Here is a 20,638-nt window from a genome sequence, read left to right on the forward strand (position 1 = left end):
AATCATTGAGTTCTAACAGAATACTTAATTATTATCTTTATAAAATGTTATATTATAAACCAAAAATAAATTATTTCGTTATTAAACTCAAACTAAATTATAATAAAAATATAAATTAAATAAATGACATAAATAATGAGAACTTTTAAATAATTGATCTGATATTAACATTGATATATTTTTTTTTCAAATTTATATTTTATTCAAAAATAAAATCATTATTGCTTTCTTAAAAACACATAAAATCGTATTATAACATCGACATAGACAAATAATAAAATAGAACATTAAAATCGAGATGTGTTTCGTTGTATTGCGCAAGTACCATTCTAGTATATTATAAAAGTGAGCATGCTCAATTGAACACTTAAAAGTTATCACTAGAATCAATGGCTTGAGCTTTGAAGTAGAGCTATTGATGGGCGAGATTACATGCTAGACACAGCCTGTTAGAGAAATGGACATGGACAGCTATATTCAAAAAAATGTACAGGTCCAGGCCGACTCGTTAAATTAATGGGTGATGCCATATAGAACTGGACTGGGTCGTTTGACATGTTAATATTTTATAATTGATTAAATTTTATAAATAAAGTTCTATAAAAAATGAAAAGAAACTTCTATAAAAAATACAGAGTGTATATTAAATTTGACTGACGTTCTTAAAATATTGGATGCAAGTGTTTGTTTATATTCTTCAAAAGTGATCGTTATATGAAATTGTGGATATATGCTCGAGGAGCTTGATAACGTCCAGATTTGAAAATCTTGACAATTGACCATTTTACTGTACAACGTGTTAGACCGTAATAACGTAATTTTTTATATTTTATGACATGAACATCTGAAAATTGTTACCTTTTCCCTTTTTTTTCAAACAGAGTTTGAAAACGGTTTTTGGTTTATTGATTTAAAAATTTTTAATTTCTTCAAAAGCTTGAAATTTATATATTTTAAATCATTGCTTTCATTTTCGGTTAAACACATGAAAACTAAGGTGACGTTTACCAAACGCTTACCCGAGTAAGCGTTTACCAAGTCGCTTTACTTTACCGGATGAATATGACAAGGATTAAAAATCATACCCGGTAAGAGCAAAGGCAACAATCGAGAGTCTTACCCAGTAAGTGAGGACGAAAACTCTTATCATGATTAACGCTTACCGGGATAAATTATTGCACACGATGCGCTTTAGTGAATAAAATCTTACCCGGTAAGTAAGCAATAGCGTTGAATTTTATTGGTAAGTACTTACCGGGTAAGTGTTTAGGTAAACGGCCTCTAAGTTTTGATTCATGAAACAAATGTTTGAATTTATTTTGCAAAAATGGTAAAATTAAAGTTACATACAAAAATTATTTATAATTTTATTTGAAATTCAAATCCTTGAAGAAAATTAACTACAAAAGTTAAATAAATAGAAAATATTTTTTTTTTGTCAAATCTAAGTTATATTTAGTTCTAGCCTTGCATTACAAAATTAGTCTGACGTACAAATCGGTTAAGCATGTACAAATATGTTAGCACAATTCCACCCAAAGTTCATTTAACTCAATTTGTACAAGTTAATAAAACGTGGGTGTTTTGGTACTTTCAATAGGCCTAATCTTTCCGGCAATCACAATAACTTCATTATTTCTTCATATATATAAAAAAAACAAGATTGTTCGGAGCCAGTGGAACAAAATCTCATATTTTTCTTTAAAATTGACGCTTGTATCATAACACAGATATCCATTTAGCAAAATATGGTATAAGCGGCTTCCGCCGAAAAACTCTTATGTCTGCAGAAAATGGTATAGGGGTAAATGTATTCTAACTATTAATTGATACCTCAATCATTTGTCTTTAAAAATTCAAAAGATTAGAAAAAGCTTTCATAAACTTGTCTTTATAATCATCTAATTGCTTTTATAAAGATGTCTCTAACGTGTAACTAAGGGGCCGTTTACCAAACGCTTACTTGCATAAGTGAACATCAAGTCATTTTATCTTACCGGATGAATATGGTAAGAATCAAGAATCTTACCCGATAAGAGCGAGACAATGACCAAGAGTCTTACCTGGTAAGTGAAGGCGACGAGTCTTACCTGGTAAGTGAAGGCGACGACTCTTACCACAGTAAACGCTTACTGGGTAAATTGTTGCATACGATACCGTTTTGGTGGACTAAAATCTTATCCGGTAAGTAAATTATAGTGTTAAATTTACCAATAAGTGTTTGGTAAACGGCCCCTAAGTTGATAAAGAGAATTTTGTCAAAATACAAGACAGGTCTAGCATTCGATCCATGACCCCCTATTAGCCTCAACCATTGAGTGAGCCCACAAATACCCCACCATATTGATGTCATCAGAAGCATGTCTTATATATAACCACAAGAGTGGTGCCGGATTGGTTTGAGCTTGGCTCCATAGGTCAAAAGTACCACGAGATCCCAAGTTCAAATCCAAGGAGAAATAAAAATCCCCTTGTGGCTACAGAGGTTCAAATGCGGTGACTCCCGGCTATCTGTAAAGCAGGTGGTTGTCCTGAGATTAATCGGCTCGTATAACGGGTTGGATATCCAGGTTAATCATATATATATATATATATATATATATATATATATATTAAAATACTCCTAGAAAATGAAAACTTTGATTTGTTCAGGGGAATAAAATAAGTTTTATATTAAATTAAAGTAAATAAAATAAAAGTAGTCAACAATAGTCAACCGGCGGCTACGATTGCTTATTCCATAAACCCTTTACATTATTTATCAACAATCGTGTTCAAAGATTGATTTTGATTTGTTTGTTATATTTTTTTTTATTTTTCAAAAACTATTATATGAAAAAATTATAACAAATTCATAAACTTTGTATTATAATTAGAAGGATTTGCATACAATACAACAAAATATATCTCAATTTTATTGTTTCTTTTTATTCTTTGTCTATTGATATGATACAATAGTTTTATATAGTTTTGAGAAAGTGATAATATTTTTATTTTTGAATAAAATATAAATTTAAATATATTATAATTAAAATTTTGATTAAAAAATATCGATATTAACATCAAATTAATTATTTAAATTTTTTCGTTTTTTATGTAATTTCTTTGATTCAATTTTTTTATTATAATTTAATTTAGGTTTAATAAAAAATCAAATTTATTTTTGATTTAGTAATATAAATTTTCATAAAGATAATAATTAAATATTCGATTAGAACTCAATAATTATCCTAATTATTTTTTAGATTTAAAATATGATGTTTATCATGTATATGATTATGTTTATTTGTAGTTAATTACACGAATTCAAAAATGAAGGTTCAATAAGTTGTACTTATATACAATTTACTTGTAATCCTGAGTTCTTGTCAAATATTTTATAGATAAAAATCTTTACCAATATAAATAATTTTTATACTAAAAATAAAACAAAATATTTATTATTGATTTGCTGATTTTTATTTAAAATTAAATGTTATATTCTTTAAACCGTTCAAAATATATAATAACGAAAATGAGGAATTCAAACAAGGGGAAAATGTTTGATTATTGAAATTGACGTCATCAATGACTTATCTACAACCCAAGTCAGCAACCAACTCTATGACTTTTAATCGAAAAAATTGCATGAATAAGTAACGTACTTTTTAACATGATTCCTATTTTAAGTAACGTACTTTTAAAACGTCTATTTTGGTACTTAAGATGTAAAGTTTTAAACATTTAAGTACCTGGATAATCGGTTGAAACATTAACCAGTTATCATGCTGATGTGACAAGTGATGGAATGAAATTAGGTTGAATAATAAAATAATACTGAGTTGGATACTACATCACTCGTCACATCAGTATGGTAACCGGTTACCCGGATACTTAAATATTTAAAACTTTACATCTTAAGTACCAAAATGAAAGTTTTGAAAGTACGTTACCCAAAATAAAAATCAAGTTAAATTATATTACTTTTTCACATGCAATTTGTCCTTAATTCTATATTTCATGACCATTTCATAAACCAGAAGTTCATAGGTTGGGGCCAAGGTCGGACGTAATTACACGTGATTTTGTTGTTCTCATGTTATCTTATTGGTCAGTGTTCTCATTTGAAACCCTCTCTCTCTCCATATATATACACTACACCTGCTTTAGAAACCATCATCTTAGTGATTTTATTTCTTACCAAAAACAGAAGCTTAAGGTTATGGATGGAAGAAAAGTTACCGGATGGGCTGCCAGAGACTCATCTGCCATCCTTTCTCCTTACTCTTTCCATCTCAGGTCTGTCTCTCTCTTTGCAAACATACATCATCAACTATTCCTGCACACATTTCACACAATCTTTAATCAAGATACCCAATAAATCCCACTAAAAAACGGTGTCATGTACACAGACCTGTCCTCTACTCAAACGACAGAATGACTGATTTCAATTAGTCCCATACCTAATATATTCGAAGATTGCTTCCAAAGTCTTATCGAAGGTGTGCTAATGGCAATATGGCATGTGGGTTCGGAATGTGCAGGAAAACAGGTCCAGAAGATGTATTGTACAAGGTCTTGTATTGTGGAATGGACCACACTGATCTTCATCAAATGAGGAATGAGGTTCACCCCACTACATACCCTTTGGTTCCAGGGTAGGTTTCGAAATTTCCCCACTTGCTTTGCACTTTGTACCCGTTGCATATATGTTGTACAACACATGCTATAAACAATCTCATTTCACCAAAGGGTCATTATGTACTTCAAAGAAAATCTGATTTCGTATTCTTGCAGGCACGAAGTGGTGGGAAAAGTTGTTGAAGTGGGATCAAAAGTGAACAAATTTAGCGTAGGTGACATTGTGGGAGTCGGAGGTATGGTAGGATCGTGTGGGGAATGTTTGTGTTGTAAAACCAATAAAGAACAATACTGCACCAAAATGGTGTTCACTTACAATGCGATCTACAAAGATGGAAGCTTTATGCAAGGAGGTTTCGCCTCTGCCATGGTAGTCCATCAAAAGTGAGCAAAAACCATATTCCCCATACTACCCTTAATTAACATTGTGTTCCCGAAACCTTTTTTTTAAGGAAAAGAAACGAAAGGGGAAAGGAATAGAAAACAAAAAAAACTCTGTTCTCTAAACTTTTTAGGAGGTAAAATATCATTTATGTTTCCTTCCAAATGTGGGAAGAAAGGGAAGGAAAGAAAATCCGAAAGGTGTATTCGATCTCTTATGAAGAATATACCCACATAAGGAAAACTGAAAAAACAAATATAAGGAGTACATTTGTAAAATTGACATTTTTTTCCCTTTCTCTCTGATTAAAAAGCATGAAAAATTGTTTCCATTCTTTCCATTCCCTTTCAAGAACACAAAAAAAAACTTTCTTTTCCATTATTTTCCCTCCCTCCCTTCTCTTTTCTTACTTTTATTTTCTTCCCAAATTCGAGCATACGGGGTTCATCTACAAGAAAGTGAAACTAAAAAGTCAAAATCTGAAAAATTGCAGCTATGTAGTGAGCATACCAGAAAATCTAGCTCCAGAGCAGGCAGCGCCATTGCTATGTGCAGGAGTGACGGCTTACAGTCCCTTAAAACAGTTTATCGACTCCAAAAAGCCGATCAGAGCTGGAATCTTGGGTTTGGGAGGAGTTGGTCATCTGGGTGTTCTGATAGCAAAGGCGATGGGCCACCATGTGACAGCGATCAGCTCTTCTGATAAAAAAAGAGAGGAGGCATTAACCCATTTGGGCGCTGATTGTTTCTTGGTGAGCTCCAATCCAGCTGAAATGGAGAAATCAAGAAACAGCCTCGATTATATACTCGATACTGTACCCGTTGCTCATCCGTTACAAGATTACCTTTGCCTTCTTGGAGTCGAAGGAAAGATATTCGTTGTTGGAGCCGTTCCTGAACCATTGCAGTTCGATGCAACAGGTTTGATTTTAGGTATGTGCCCTTTCAGTACCCCAATAAACCAAACCAAACAAGCACTGTATATCCCCCCGTAGGTGGGGTCCTTTGGTTAAGTGATCTTTTGGCAGGTTTTTCTTTTAAATTCATGGCTTTCTGACATGTTTGAGAATGCCACTTTCATACATATATAAGAAGCCCTAAAACCCTGTCCAAAAGTCATGGATCGAAAAAACTTGTGTCAGAAGGTCATTTAGCGCAATAATCCCCCCAATGTGGGATCTGCGGTGTGGGATGTATGCAAACCCGACCTTCATCCCGGATAGTAGAGTGATTTTTTTGTGAGGTCAAATAGAGTAATATGATTTTTTACAACAAAATCCATATTGAATTCATAAATGAAAAGATCCATGATTGACCTTATCCAAGTCGTGCCCCAATTTGGACCTGAAGTTTATGACTGATGTTGAAATTTACAGGAAAGAAGACAATAAGTGGGAGTTTCATTGGAAGCATTCAAGAGACACAAGAGATACTTGCCTTTTGGGTCGACAAAGGTTTGAAGACGATGATAGAAGTAGTGAAAATGGATTATGTGAACAAAGCATTTGAGAGGATGGAAAAGAGCGACGTGAGGTACAGGTTTGTGCTGGATGTGGCTGGGAGCAATCTTGAGTGACGGGTAATCATGGGACAGCAATTTCATGTATGCATAAGTTCAATAAATACAACCAGTTTCAATGTTCATGGAAAGTCAACTAGAGTTAAAACCAACATAAACTAAATCAAATGAGCCCCGTATATCCCACCTGGAGGTGGGGTCTTGGGGGTAAGACATACGCATATCTAACCTCTACCCTAAGAGTAGAGCGGCTGTTTCCCAGAACGCCTTCAAATAAACCAGATGAAACTTAATTCGGTAAAGACTAATAGTTAATAGCATACCTCTATGTGCAAGCTAATTGTGGAGTGGCTGTCATCCAAGGATCTGCTACTGAGCTGCAAGAAAAAATATGTTCTCCAAACCAAAACAAAAATTAGAAAGAAAAAAATGCGAGTAAGAAACGAGCCAAAAAACCAACCAGAAGCTTTAGCAATTTCAAGTTATAAAATCAGAATTGTTCTACAAATTTGAGAATCCTATTGCTAACGAGAACACTAATTCTACAACACTTTGGCTATTTGAACCAAGATTGAGTCTTGATTGTACAAAGGGCCAACTAAATGTCTCTATTTTTAAGAGCCTGCAGAGAGGTTCTATATGGATAAAAAAAAAGAATGAGGTTGTGTTGCAACAAAGTTGGCACAGACAAATTGTTGATATTGCATATTGGTAGAAACTACCATCTGCTACTGGTTAAAAATGACAACAACTAATGTTACATCACAAGTTGGTGGAGCAATAACTCTACTCCTGAGTCATTTTGCCCCTTGTTGCTGAACTATCGGAGACTTTGGAGCCATCATAAGAAGAAATGAAGAAAGAGCTTTGATTCTTTTGCAAAAACCTATAAAAACACAATACAATGATCAGCTTTTGCCACATATAAGCTTCACAGGAATAATATGATGAAAGCGATGCACTATAAGAAAAGTTGTACTTGAGAAAATCGAGAAACTTTTGCTGCAAACGCGTCGCCAGATCCTCTTCTATGTTCACGTACGGCAATAACTCAGGCAATTTAACTGCATAGACAAGAAACCACATCAAATAATTGAAGAAAACAACAAACAGTAGACCACATCAATGTTTGTTAGCAGCTTAATGAGCTTAATGAGACTCACAGCTTATTCGGTCAGCTATACATGACTGTTTGATAGTGACTTAATGATATAGAAAGTGGCTTATTTAGTAAGCTTTTAGGGGGGAGCTTTATGCAGAAAGCCAAGTTTTTTCCAACCCTACCCCTACCAATTAAAAAACACTCCTTCCATCTATGAAAAAACCCTCCCAAACAGAACCCTTCCCAATCTATATAGACAGATTAATCCATACTGACAACTTTATCCATACATGACTTAATGGAAAACCAACCAAACAGCCCTTTCATGATCGGCCAGGTTCTTTTCCAAAAGAGTGAAACCAGTGTATGAAACAGCTGAGTGAAACAAAAAAAGGAACCAATTTAGTGTGTTTGGTAGGGAGATAATACGAACATCAATAAAGAAGCGTACCAAAGAGACGTAGCAGATGTTCGGCACCATATATAGTTGAAGGAGAAATATTATCCGTAACTAATTCATGATACTGTTTACGCTCCTTATTGTATAAAAGAATAACTGGTAAGGCTCTGTCAAAATAACACCGTAATCCCTTCAAAATCTCTCCGACAGCATCTGTCATCCTGTATACATGGCAACAAAGTGAATAAACACTTTCTATACAAACTAGAGAAAGATTCATGCAGACTCGCAAAGATTTATCTTACAAGATGTCACAAAATTCACCATCAACAAAAAATGAAAGCTGTTTAATCCCATCAATCCATGTGCAGTACAAATATTAGAAATCACCAAATGCACAAGATATGAAATTGCCATAAATTCAACTCTCTTCAACAAATCTAGAACTTCATCTCAACCACAGATTACTAATCCAACAACTAGTTCCAAATGGGTACAGTTCCTAATTTTTGAAAGTCAGTTTCAATCAAGAAATATGTACTATTTGGTAGGCATAAACCGAAATAGAGACATCAGCTGAAAGGCCAGTCAGCCAACAATCATCCAATTACCTTCATGCTACAGAACTATACATATTAGTCATCTACAAACCTATTCGATTGTTTGAAAATCACGCTACAGAACTATACATGTTACTAGAGGCCATAGACCTCGACTAACACTCTATAAAGAAAACCCACTCTAGGTCATCCTTCTGTATGCTGAAAATACTGCAATGACTGCTGTATGGAACTATAATTATTTTCCTAAGCACAAGTAATAACATGGTAAGCATTGAACATAAAAATACCCTATTTTAACATGAGACGAGCATGGACTCATTGATGCAAGTAGCACATGGCAAGAGAACCATTTGTGTTTTCAAGGTCCAAAAATGAAAAGGTGTGGTATTATCTATGTGACAGCATTAAAAGACACCATATCAAAAAAGATTAAATAGTCATAATTGCAGAGTTCCAAAACTAGAACTGATCTTAAATTAAACACTAGTGAACTTACATGCCATCCTTCTTTGATCTGTATTCAAGGTACTTCGCCAGTACATCATCAACATTTGGAGAACGCGGAAGTTTAACAAGCTGAAAAAAAGAGCTTTAGTACTCCAACTTTCTGGACACCAGTTAAAGAAAGAACAATATAGAGTGAAGTTTTATATTCAAGATATTTCAGGTTAGTAATGCAAGAGAAACAAACAAATTTATCACACTGTCTTTAGCTACAAACAATTGAATGCAAACAAATATGGTAACAAGATCCTGCATGAGTAGGCCACAAGAAGGGGGCAGTAGGGGGGAGGGAACCAAACTCAGTTTGACAAAGGTCAAATAAAAAGGGATCAACCAACCATGGACAAAATTTACAAGTTTGTAATGAGACTCCTGCCCAAACTGCCAACGATAATCCATTGTCTAGAGAAGTGCAAAAAAAAATCAAAGCACATTGACATAGCTAGCTAGCATCTTTCTTTATTTGGAACTTTACGAAGGCAAACAAACATTTCTGCACGGACACAGTAGCAAGCTCGTCTGTACCTTATCTTGATGATTCACATATTCCCAATCATCCACAAGTTGCTTTTTTAAAGCTGATGGAATTTGAATCTTCACAGGCTTTTCAATAGATGCATTCTCTTTCTGGCACAAACAGCCACTAATCAGCATATGCATATGGTTAAGAGATAATCACCAGAATATGGAATTTGAAACAAAACAGAAATCACCAAAAACATGCTATAACTTTTCAAAGTACTCTAAATTTGGTAAAAAAGAAGGATCCCTGGTAGATCATAGCACAAAATATGGTAACTCTGAATATACCTCAGTGCTCGAATCACTCTTTCTCTTCTTCCCTTTCGCCCCTGAATTTACACCCATATAGAAACACACTATGTTAAGATTTCAAAATATGAACGCCGAGCACTGGCAAACAATTTCCCAGACACATGAAAAAATGCATCAAGTTTTACGAAAGGGCATTGTTTATTGCAGCAACATGGATTAGATAAGTCCTTGTATATGGATCCAAAAGAAGAAACTTAAGGACACTTCTTAGTCTATAGTGAGTTATCAGAATTCTTTGTACAACTGTCGCATCACACAGGGCCGTACCTTAAGTTTTTGGTGCCCAGAAAGCACTCAAAAGTGCCAGTTTAAAAAATAACATTAAATTTTTCGACGTTTGTAACAATGTTTGAAAATGATGCTACTGAGCAATAAATTCACACACAATACGTACTAAGGATAACATAAAAACCTTTGTTCATTGGTTTCTAATTTTTTAAGCTTTAAATAAATGCAAAGTAGCAGCCACATTGTCAAGAAACCCATTGAAATAAAATCAAAAATAAACTACGTTAAGCACATAGTAGAATGTGGTACAGGTTCATGTTAAAACAAAGTATTAATTGTTGGATGTGATTAATTTTAATTTAGTTTTTATTTTTTCAGATAAATATGTGCTGGCAACGCATTTGCATTGATATCACACTTCTGGTTACCAAATGTAACATTGTTCTACATATGCACAACCAAACACAGTGCCATCTAAAGCAATTTTTTTAACTTACCTTCTGCATGACTATAATGTCTAACATGCTATCGAAGGACAATTTTCTACTTTTGGTTAAGAATATAATTTAAGATAAAGGGAGGTGAACACATATCCCAAAGGTCCAACAACTTGGCTAGCATCATAATTAGGCAGCATAAAGCATGCTGTTAGTTCTAGTATTTCCTTTTGACTGATTAAAAAGAAATCAGTTGGATAAATTGAAAAGAAATACGGCAATAAGACAATCCAAAAATGGATTAATCTAAAAAAGCATAGAGTTGTGTTCAAAAGATATACCACTACTCTTCACATCCTCTTTTTCCACCTTCACATCTAGAAGGTCCAATAAGACAAAAAAATTCGTTGTTATTCATAGGAAAGAGAGAGGAAGACTAAATATCAGATTTGCCATTACCTTCCCAACAAGATTGATAGATAGACCAAAAGGTTATTGGCATAGTGATACCCTGGTTACCGGTAGAGCCCAGCCTCCCAAGAGGCCAGGGGTTCAAACCTCACCAAATGTGAGTGTACGTGAGTATTTGTCGTATATAAATATTATACACTTAAAAAATTGATAGATAGGGTAGACATAAGCATTAAACCATAATGATGAACCTTAGAGGTCAGTTTCTTGAAGCAATTGGTCAAAGAGTCCAAGGAGTTTGAGTCAGTTTTGTACTTTGTATAGTGTTCCTATGAGATGTTAGGAAAATGGTTTAATCCTTTATCCAAAAATAAAGACTTAAACCATTTTTCTAACAACTGATAGGAACATTATACTAAGTATCCAACTGAACTCAAACTCCCTGGACTCTTTGACCACTTGCTTTCAAAAAAATTGACCACTGACCTTCATCATATTGTGAAGTCAGGCTGTAGGTTTGATAATTGATGTTGTGTCGGAAACCAAAACAAACACATCATCATGGTGGAAACATTGAGTCAATAAAACTTGTAAATGAGTTGACAGGGGGGAAAGTACCGCTCGATACTTTTGGCTTAGTTTGAGTTGAGCGTCCAGACTTTGAATTCTTGTCCACACCCTGTTTTTTGTCAAGGGCTTGCTGCTTCACGATGTTCTCTTCAGTATATTTCATCAGACGGTCAACGCCAACCCATTCATCCCAACTGTTATCAAGATAACAGATCTTTGTAACCATTTTTAAACACATAATGGAAACTGGACATTAAGTGAAAATAGCCTAGAATTATTACTTTCCGCCTTGTCACTTTGTTTACCACAGAATTTCCACTAGAATAGTTACTGAATCATAAGAAACTCTTCTCATGTGCAGTATTCATCTTATACTCATGTTAGTTACGGAGTGTGTCAGCTGCATGGACCCAAACCGTAAAAAGAACCATGATGTATTGTTTTTGGCAAGCACATTTTCATAAGCCAAGGATAGCATCTTAAACATATACAGACACTCACGCTGTCACGCATGGATAACATAAAACAAGGAACATTAATCATAACTACTAGTTGCAATTTCCATGTACAAATAACTCGAATAGGTAGTGCCAAAATAGTTCACACATCAATACTAGTTACGTTAGAGAATTTAGATGAACAAAAATAATGTTAAATAATATGTTTCCCAACTTACATAACAAAATATTTTATTAACTTACATCTTGATAAAAGATATAAGAGGTAAAACATAAAATAAACATACCAGTTACCAAGGATTGAAAAACATTAAAACATAATGGAGGATAGTGATTGTCAATATATAACATAGAGAAAAAACATTTCTGTCATGGCAGCAAAAAGTTTTGTTCAGCAAACACCCGAATTTGCTTTAAGGCATGTACTTTGTGTAGTCCCCCACCCAAAGTGCATGCCTTAAAGCACCATTTAGTAGCTACTGAATAATTTGTGCAGTGACTCTTCATAGCCTCCAAGCTAATAAAGTTGATGCTTCGAATAAAAAAATCTTCTTTAACAGAAGAAAAGGAGGCAGTGTGGATCTTTTAGATTTCCAACTGTCGGGTTTTTATGTAAATTTAATCTTTCGAATACATTAGCCAGTGGCTTCTATGCAACCCTAAAGATAAGATGAGTGACATAAATTAATCGTGACTTGTGGGAAAAAGAAAACTGACAAGGTGGTCCCAAAATACGGAGCCAGGTATGTGGTTGCCTCTTTATTATTTGTTTTGTCATCCTCTTCCTTGTTTCCCTCTATCTTCTCTTCATTATATTTGCATAGCATGATGCCAAAAGGAGCATAAAACAAGAGGGAAGCTATTACTCCTTTTTTATCCCTTTTAGAATAAGGATTGACTACGGATTCGATGTGACATGCCAGCATCATGTGCCATGTATCCACAGTGAAACTTATGAAGCTCACTATTTTCCTAGACAGTGCCACTGCATATGGCATCCCAGATCTACACTCTGCACTCTGCAGCACCTTTTTCATGCCTTGGCTTTTATGCTTATTAGTTTACATCCAATTAAAACCAGACAACCTAGTGCATCAAGACATAAATTTAGTTCGTCACCGATCATAGAGAAGCCTACACCATGATAGGTCTTCAAAATCTCTAAAACATGATGCACAGTGGACTAGTACAAAGAAAGCTCCACTCTTTCAAGGGCTCAAATGGAAACAAACAACGAAACTGGATGTCTAAGATCCAAACACTAAACAATACATAAGGCGGTATGTCGCATATACATATAAAATAGAATGCTACACTAAAATTTAATAGTATGCTGTGTTTTTATGATCTACTTACTGACATAAAAAGAAGAAAAATGCATAAACGGAAGATGCTTGGATGATAGACAGAGTACAAAGAAAATCTCCATTACCCGCCCTCTTCTTCTCTTTAGATAACAAGATAACACCACAGAGAGGTAATTGTCAACCAATGTCATATAATTAAGGTTCTATAACTGAGGCCCCCAACCTAACTTTTGGTTGTATTGAACATCCACAAATAATTGAAACCATGTGCACTGAATTGGTGAGTCTAATTCTTTTCCATAATGTAAACCCCGAATCAAACTTTAACGCACATTGCACATAGAAAAATTGATCTTTCCTAATTGACCTTTCTTAATTACTACAAAGCTAATCATAAGATCTATTTCGTATATATGACATCATTATGAGTAAATCTAGATCCCACAAAAGAAAAAAAAGGAGAGCACTAACACTACCTAGAAATGGGGCCTTAAGGTACATATTGATGCCCACAAGAATAAGTGCAATTTGAGCAAGAAAAGGTTAAATTTAGCAAGTACTGAGTAGAATAATGGAAGGGTATTGGTGCACCAAGGATACTCAGCTCAGCAAGAGTATAGGAGAAATTTCTTTGTATGCAACCTCAACTTTGCATTGTGTAAATAGGTTGTTATATGATCGAACCTGTGACCTTCCAATCACAAAGTAACCTTACCGGTTGCTCCAGGTGAAAAAATGAGCAAAGACAAACTTTTTCCACACTATTTCAAAATATAATGCACGATCCAACGTCGAGAATTTGTATAAGAGTGATGCCAAATAGAAAAAAGAATCTTACTTTTTACTCCAACCCTGCAAAACAAAAAGAAAAATAATCTATTACTTAAAGTTGTCTCATGAAAACAAACAATTGATCACAATTTCTAAAACTAAGATAAATCTATGTAACATCATACAAAGTAGCAATTAAATAGTACATGCAAATAAATGCTTTGTGGGGGAAATCTAGCAAAATAAAAGGAGAGTATCAAACTTACAAGGTAATGGACGAAATATTTCCACTCATTCTTTCGTATCTCAGCTTTTTGAACCTTCAAGGTGGAAGAAAAACAAAACAAAGCATAAATATCAAACTTATAAGTACTTATATCGTTGTACTGTAGTTATACAGGACCTAAAGTAAAAGTAATCTATACATGGTCAAGAAAAAGGTATTGGTGAAGTTATAAAGTACCTAACACTTCAAGTCATATAGCAAAATACAACTATTGTTGTAATACCAATAATCGTCAAAGTCAATTTGATAGCGGGTCAATAAGAGTTAACAGTATGATCATTGTACTTATGTACGCAGTATATTAGTTTGCTAACAGGTTATTCATGATTACTTGTGTCATACAGACTACTTTCAATATCCATGCTTTCTTTTTATAGCAATTGCATCCATATTGCCTTTAGGAAACACAGCATCGGTATTCACTTTATTTCTATTTATTCACTATAATAGTAACAGTCTTGTAACTATTATCCTTAATAGTAACTAGTACAACAAAACCCAAACCAGACAAACCCAACATATACCATCCAAAGGTTCGGTCTCGCCCCACTCGCCTGGGGTACGCGGACCTAATCTCTGCCTAACAGAGTAAATTGGTTGTTTCCGTGCCGGCCCTCAGCTAGTTAGAAGTGTGTGAAAGGGATGAAAACAGATATACCAAAAAAATGGAAGGCTAGATGAAAAAAATACGACAACGCTAAAACTAGAAAGAGAGAAGGACAAATATGTTAAACTAAGGGAAACTAGATAAGGAGTAAGCAACAACAATATAAATAGATGCAAGTATGGGAAATGAAAGAATCATGGGCAAGTACAGTCTTCAAACTTATTATAACTTACATGCCCAAGAAACCTAGTTAATGAGAGAACCATGGGCAAGCACTTCTTAGAGAGAACATAATTGGTAAGGAGGAAGACTATTTCCCATCCTGAATTGAATTGTAAATGGATTGAATCAGATCAAGTATGTTCAAATTTTTTGTACAAGTCAAGTCACCCTCCAACAGAAATCATCAAGAAAATGACTTGTAGTCAATCCCAATACACGTGTTAAAACCATAAGTTGCCGCTATGACTGCATAGATTTTCAATGAATTTTTGTTTCTTCTCATTAAAGTGGAACCAAGACTAATGCAGACATAAGTAAATACTTCCTTTCACCTCATATTGTGTTCTAGCAGTACAAAGCAAAAATTAATAAACATAACTAAACAAGCACCCCAAAACAAGGTTCGGCCTGAGTTATGCAAATTTGGCAATTGTATCAAACAATATTTTTGTCACTGGAATCATATTATAAGAAACATTATCCAATTAAATAACAACCAGAATTCTACTGGTTGTTATTGGTCCATCAGTCCAATAATTACCATCCACTTTAAACTCATATAGTAAGCTTTTGTTGAAGATAGGATTCTCATTAAGAGCAGAATGACCCCATGTCAAGCTTACCCTTCACAATTACTTGCATCCCTAGAGTTCACAAGTTTTAAGTAGTGGATTATAAGGGTGAAGCAAAGAGGGAAACTCGTTCTCTTTTTTTCTTTTTTGCATTTCTGAATTGGGAACCCTAGTCTCCAATTTGCTAGTGTAAACACACAAAACGAAAAACAATTTCTTCATTTTCTTCTGTGCATTTCTGAATTGGAAACCCTAGTACTCAGTTTGCTAATCCCATAGTAAACGCACATAAAAAAAAACCCTAATTAATCTGGTCTATCCACAAACAATTTTTTCTGTTTACTTTTCCTCATGTTCACCAAACTATCTGGCATTTAAGATCCAAACTTAAATTGTACGAAAGTGAAGAAGAAAGTGGCTGTCTACACTAGAGACAAAGAGAGAGATCAACAGTATGCGATGCAAGTGAAATATATAACGAGTAATGAACATGCCTTGGCTTCGTAGATACGAGGGCCGTGATAAGCGAGGACTTTCTCTCCGTCTGAGTAGAGGTTGGAATTGGAGTCAGGACGACGGCGATTGCCGGTGGATTTGTCACCGTCGGTGGCAGAATCGTCCCTGGAACTCCCCATGTTTTCTGGAAATTTTTGGTAGTTTTGGATCGTAAAAGTAGCTTTCCCCCCGCTTCTTTTTTTGAGTGTTTTCTGGTCGTCGGACGTTGTTTTCCCTGCCTCTGTCCAATTCCACATAAATTAGAGTCAATTTATGCATTTCGTCCCTATGTTTTTTTTTATGTTTTTAATTATTTTGAATTTGGTGTTTTTGGTATTTAATTTGTCACGATTACGGTTCTTTTAATTAGGATTATTTTTTAGAGATTTATACTATATTATAAAGCATTTGATAAAAACTTTCAAAATCATATTTTATACATGAAGTACTGTTTATTGATGTATATTACTTAAAATTTAAGATTACAAGTAAATTATGCATAATTACAGTTTATAAGCTTCATATTTGAATTCGTGTAACAAACTATAGATAAATATAATCAAATTCATGATAAAATTCTCATTTTAAATATATCTAAAATATAATTAAAATAATTATTGACTTCTAACATACTACTTAGTTATTATCTTTATAAAAATTATATTATTAAATCAAAAACAAATTACTTCGTCATTAAACCTAAATTAAGTTATAATAAAAAAAATTGAATTAAAGAAATTACATAAAAAAATGAGAACTTTTATATTTTTTTAATTCTTATGATATCTTCAAATTTATATTAAAAAAACATTATTGTTTGTTCAAAACTACATATATCCATATTATAATATCGACATAGACCAAAAAAACGAAACATTAAAACTAAGATATGTCTTGTTGCATCGCACGGGTACTCTTCTAATTCTTTAAAATAAATAAAATGGGGTTTTTATTCTCTACTTTGTTCCAACAGATTCTCTATATTGTTATCTAAAATAATAAAAATCAAAGAAAGCAGAGAATTCTCTAAAACTTGATGATATGTGGAAAGGGAAACTGGTTTTTTATTCATTCCCACTAATAAGGAGGTGTTTGGGATTGCTTATAAAAACAACTTATTGATTTATTCAAGTATGGTACCTGTAATAAGCACTTTTGAGTGTGTGGATAAATAACTTATACCGATGCCAAACCGGTAATAAGAAGTTTTTGGAGAATTTATCATTATAACTTATAATAAGTTGATAAGGACTTTTGTAGAAAAAACATAAGTTGTTTCAAATAAGCAATCTCAAACACAGTCTAATATTCAATTATTATTTTATATAAGTTCTCTTTCAAAACAACTAGAAGGGCACTCGTGCAATGCATCGAGATACATCTTGATTTCAATATTTCATTTTATGTCTTTTTTATGTCGATATAATATGGTTTTATATGATTTTGAGAAAACAATATTGTTTTTATTTTTGAATAAAATATAAATGTTTGAAAATATTATAATTTTTTAAAAAAAATATCGATATCAGTATCAAATTAATCTTTTTAAAAGTTCTTGTGTGTTGGTGTAAATAATTTAATTTAAGTTTAGTAACAAATAAATTTAATTTAGGTTTAATAATATAATTTTTTATAAAGATAATAACTAAAATATTATGTTATAAATCAATGATTATCTTAATTATATTTTATATTTTTTATATTTAAAATGAGATGTTTATCCAATATTTGATTATGTTTATCTACAGTTAGTTATACGAATTCAAATATGAAGCTTTAATAAGTTGTATTTATACACAATTTACTTGTAATCTTAAATTTTAAGTAATATGCATCAATAAAAGTACTTCGTGCATAAAAATGGTTTTTAAGAGTTTTTGTCAAATACTTTATAATATAGTATAGATATTGAAATGATAAATTTATAAATTATTTTAATATCTAATATATCTTGAAACCTCTAAAATATAGAATCTATTGGAATAAAATATAATTTTTTTTAGAGATTTTGACTTTCGATTCTCTATTTTAGTTAAATTACAAAAAATCTGTTGAAGATGCTCTATCATCGTTAAATTAATTCAAAGGTCATTTTAGTCCTTTTAACCCTTTTTTTTGTCTTTTTTTTATTAAAAAAATATTTTTATTACTGTTTTTTTATGATATATTTTATTCTTTCGTAATTATTAAAAATGAAAGCTTGCTTTCGAAAACTCTTATTACTCTTTTTTATAATCATATCATGTTTTAGGAGCCCATAGATTTATTTCAAATTTTAAAAAAGTTAAATCCTCAAATTACATTTTTCGTCCCTATGGTTTATTAAAAATTACAATTTTCGTCCCTATGGTTTATTAAAAATTACAATTTTCTCTCTATGGTTTAGGAATTGCAGTTTTCATTAATATGGGTTTGTAATTTATTGTTATTTCGTCCCTAACTAATTCTTACTTTTTTAAGTACAAGGGCATAGAATAGTAAAGAACTGTAAACCACAAGGACTGAAACAACATTAAATTATAAATTATAAGAACGAAAATAACAATGATTTACAAACTATAAGGACAAAAACCATAATATTTAAATCACAAGGATGAAAATCACAATTTTAACGTACCATCTTATCTTCTAAGTGACAGACTCTGAGCATTTATTTCTAAAGTTGTTGCTCATCTATGTAAAAATGAGACTTTTCTCTCGGTCTATTTAATGCCTAAAAAGGATCTGTCTTATCTCAATCGTGTGAAAAGCCCTACCCCATCTAGCAGCAGGGTGGAGAGCGAGACTGACCATTATTTCGACTATTCTAGAGCTTATTCTAACTCCACTATAAAAGAAGGTCCTAAACTACTTGTGTGAAATCAGTCGCTTGAGATCTTCAGGCTAGGTACGATTTTCGAGCAATTTAAGGAGAGAGCGATGATAGTGACTTTCTCCTAGCTAATTAAGAAAGGTAATCGATCCCCTTTCCCAACGGGAGAGGATGGAAAAGTTCGACCGACAGAGAATAGATGAATATTTAGTGGAATGTAACTGTCCAATCAGACATTCATCTATATTGTATTATAAAGCATTTGACCAAAAACTTTTAAAAATCATTTTTTATGCATGAAGTACTGTTTATTGATGCATATTACTTAAAATTCAAGATTGCAAGTAAATTATGCGTAAGTACAACTTATTAAAGCTTCATGTTTGAATTCGTATAACTAAATTCAGATAAACATAATCAAATAGAGAATAAACATTTCATTTTAAATATAAAAAAAACTAAAATATAATTAGGATAATTATTGAATTCTAATAAAATACTTAATTATTATCTTTATAAGAAATTATATTATTAAACCAAAATTAAAAAATGAATTAATGAAATACACAAAAAATGATAAATTGTAAATAGTTACTCTGGTATTAATATCAATTTTTTAATGATATTTTCATATTTATATTTTATTCAAAAATAAAAACATTATCGATTTCTCAAAACCACATAAAAACCGTATTATAACATCGACTAAGACAAAAAAAAATGAATACTAAAATCGAGATGTATCTCGCTGCATTGTGTAAGTACCCTTATAGTTTAGCTTAAAGTGTTTAAATTATGTTTTTTTTTGTACAGTTTTTTTCCAAGTTAAACTCGAACAGATGGTTGCTGATGGGATGATATGAACATTTTCTTGTATTAATATTATCAGTATTGGTATTAGTGTTCTTAATTACGATATTATTAAAATTTTAATTGTTTTTATTAAACAATTTTGATGATACTTGATAAAAAAAATTTATCATATAAAGTTCGTTTTAGATCTTAGTTTTATATTATATTTAATGTCACAATGTATTTAGTTATCAAATGCTAGAGATGCTTTTGGTTCGGTGATCATAGGTTTCACATGACGTGTGAACCTTTTGTGTATTCATAAAATGTACGAACCTTTGTGTTCACATGATGTACATGTACCGTAAACAAATTCTACATCGTCTAACAGCTAAACCAACTACATTGAGTGTCGTTCACTAACACGGTTTACACAATCAATATATGTGAACGAGGTGTTCACATACAAACACATGGACTCCGTTTGAACAAGGTGTTCACATACAAACCCGTGGACCACATGTGAACAAGGTGTTCAAATCCAATCTCATATAATAAGAATGATCATTTGTTCAACATGTTAAACTTATTTTACGCATGCAAAATGTTCACAGTGTGGACCATCATCAGTAGGAGTGAGCATAGGCGGGTATCCGCCCTATTTGACAGGAACCGGAACCGGCGGTTCTTGAGATATTGGAACCGGAACCGGTTAGAGCGGTTCTTGATTTTTTGGAATCGGGAAC

General features: G+C 32.7%; 2 protein-coding genes across 3 annotated transcripts; one reads left to right on the forward strand and one right to left on the reverse strand.

The window, feature by feature from the left end:
- The first annotated feature begins 4,167 nt into the window (after positions 1 to 4,167).
- Positions 4,168 to 6,648, forward strand: LOC112515118 (probable cinnamyl alcohol dehydrogenase). Its single transcript, XM_025121783.1, has 5 exons — positions 4,168 to 4,278; positions 4,524 to 4,637; positions 4,777 to 5,004; positions 5,496 to 5,935; positions 6,379 to 6,648. The coding sequence occupies exons 1-5, from the start codon at positions 4,202 to 4,204 to the stop codon at positions 6,576 to 6,578; spliced, it is 1,059 nt and encodes a 352-aa protein (XP_024977551.1). The 5' UTR covers positions 4,168 to 4,201; the 3' UTR covers positions 6,579 to 6,648.
- A 323-nt stretch (positions 6,649 to 6,971) lies between these two features.
- LOC112515119 (protein MRG1) lies at positions 6,972 to 16,515 on the reverse strand. 2 transcript variants are annotated; one of them, XM_025121785.1, is made up of 11 exons: positions 16,288 to 16,515; positions 14,373 to 14,426; positions 14,174 to 14,187; positions 11,619 to 11,764; positions 10,931 to 10,966; positions 9,901 to 9,941; positions 9,616 to 9,717; positions 9,083 to 9,162; positions 8,075 to 8,244; positions 7,501 to 7,585; positions 6,972 to 7,407 (listed from the first exon to the last, which is right to left on the reverse strand). In XM_025121785.1, exons 1-11 carry the CDS (start codon positions 16,426 to 16,428, stop codon positions 7,308 to 7,310), a joined length of 969 nt encoding a protein of 322 aa, XP_024977553.1. In that variant the 5' UTR covers positions 16,429 to 16,515; the 3' UTR covers positions 6,972 to 7,307. The 2 variants fall into 2 exon arrangements, with proteins under 2 accessions (XP_024977553.1, XP_024977554.1); XM_025121786.1 differs by lacking the exon at positions 10,931 to 10,966.
- Positions 16,516 to 20,638: the final 4,123 nt, after the last annotated feature.

The sequence above is a fragment of the Cynara cardunculus genome (genome assembly GCF_001531365.2).
Source record: "Cynara cardunculus var. scolymus isolate 2C chromosome LG 7, CcrdV1, whole genome shotgun sequence".
Taxonomy (NCBI): Eukaryota; Viridiplantae; Streptophyta; class Magnoliopsida; order Asterales; family Asteraceae; genus Cynara; species Cynara cardunculus.

Excerpts from the sequence above, each read along its gene's own strand:
- LOC112515119 (XM_025121785.1), bottom strand. The coding sequence starts at position 16,428 with ATGGGGAGTTCCAGGGACGATTCTGCCACCGACGGTGACAAATCCACC. Across the intron at positions 14,427-16,287 it reads CTCGTATCTACGAAGCCAAG|GTTCAAAAAGCTGAGATACG; the intron begins GCATGTTCATTA and ends TCCACCTTGAAG. Across the intron at positions 10,967-11,618 it reads TAAGCCAAAAGTATCGAGCG|ATGTGAAGGTGGAAAAAGAG; the intron begins GTACTTTCCCCC and ends TGGACCTTCTAG.
- LOC112515118 (XM_025121783.1), top strand. The coding sequence starts at position 4,202 with ATGGATGGAAGAAAAGTTACCGGATGGGCTGCCAGAGACTCATCTGCC. Across the intron at positions 4,279-4,523 it reads CCTTACTCTTTCCATCTCAG|GAAAACAGGTCCAGAAGATG; the intron begins GTCTGTCTCTCT and ends CGGAATGTGCAG. Across the intron at positions 5,936-6,378 it reads TGCAACAGGTTTGATTTTAG|GAAAGAAGACAATAAGTGGG; the intron begins GTATGTGCCCTT and ends TGAAATTTACAG.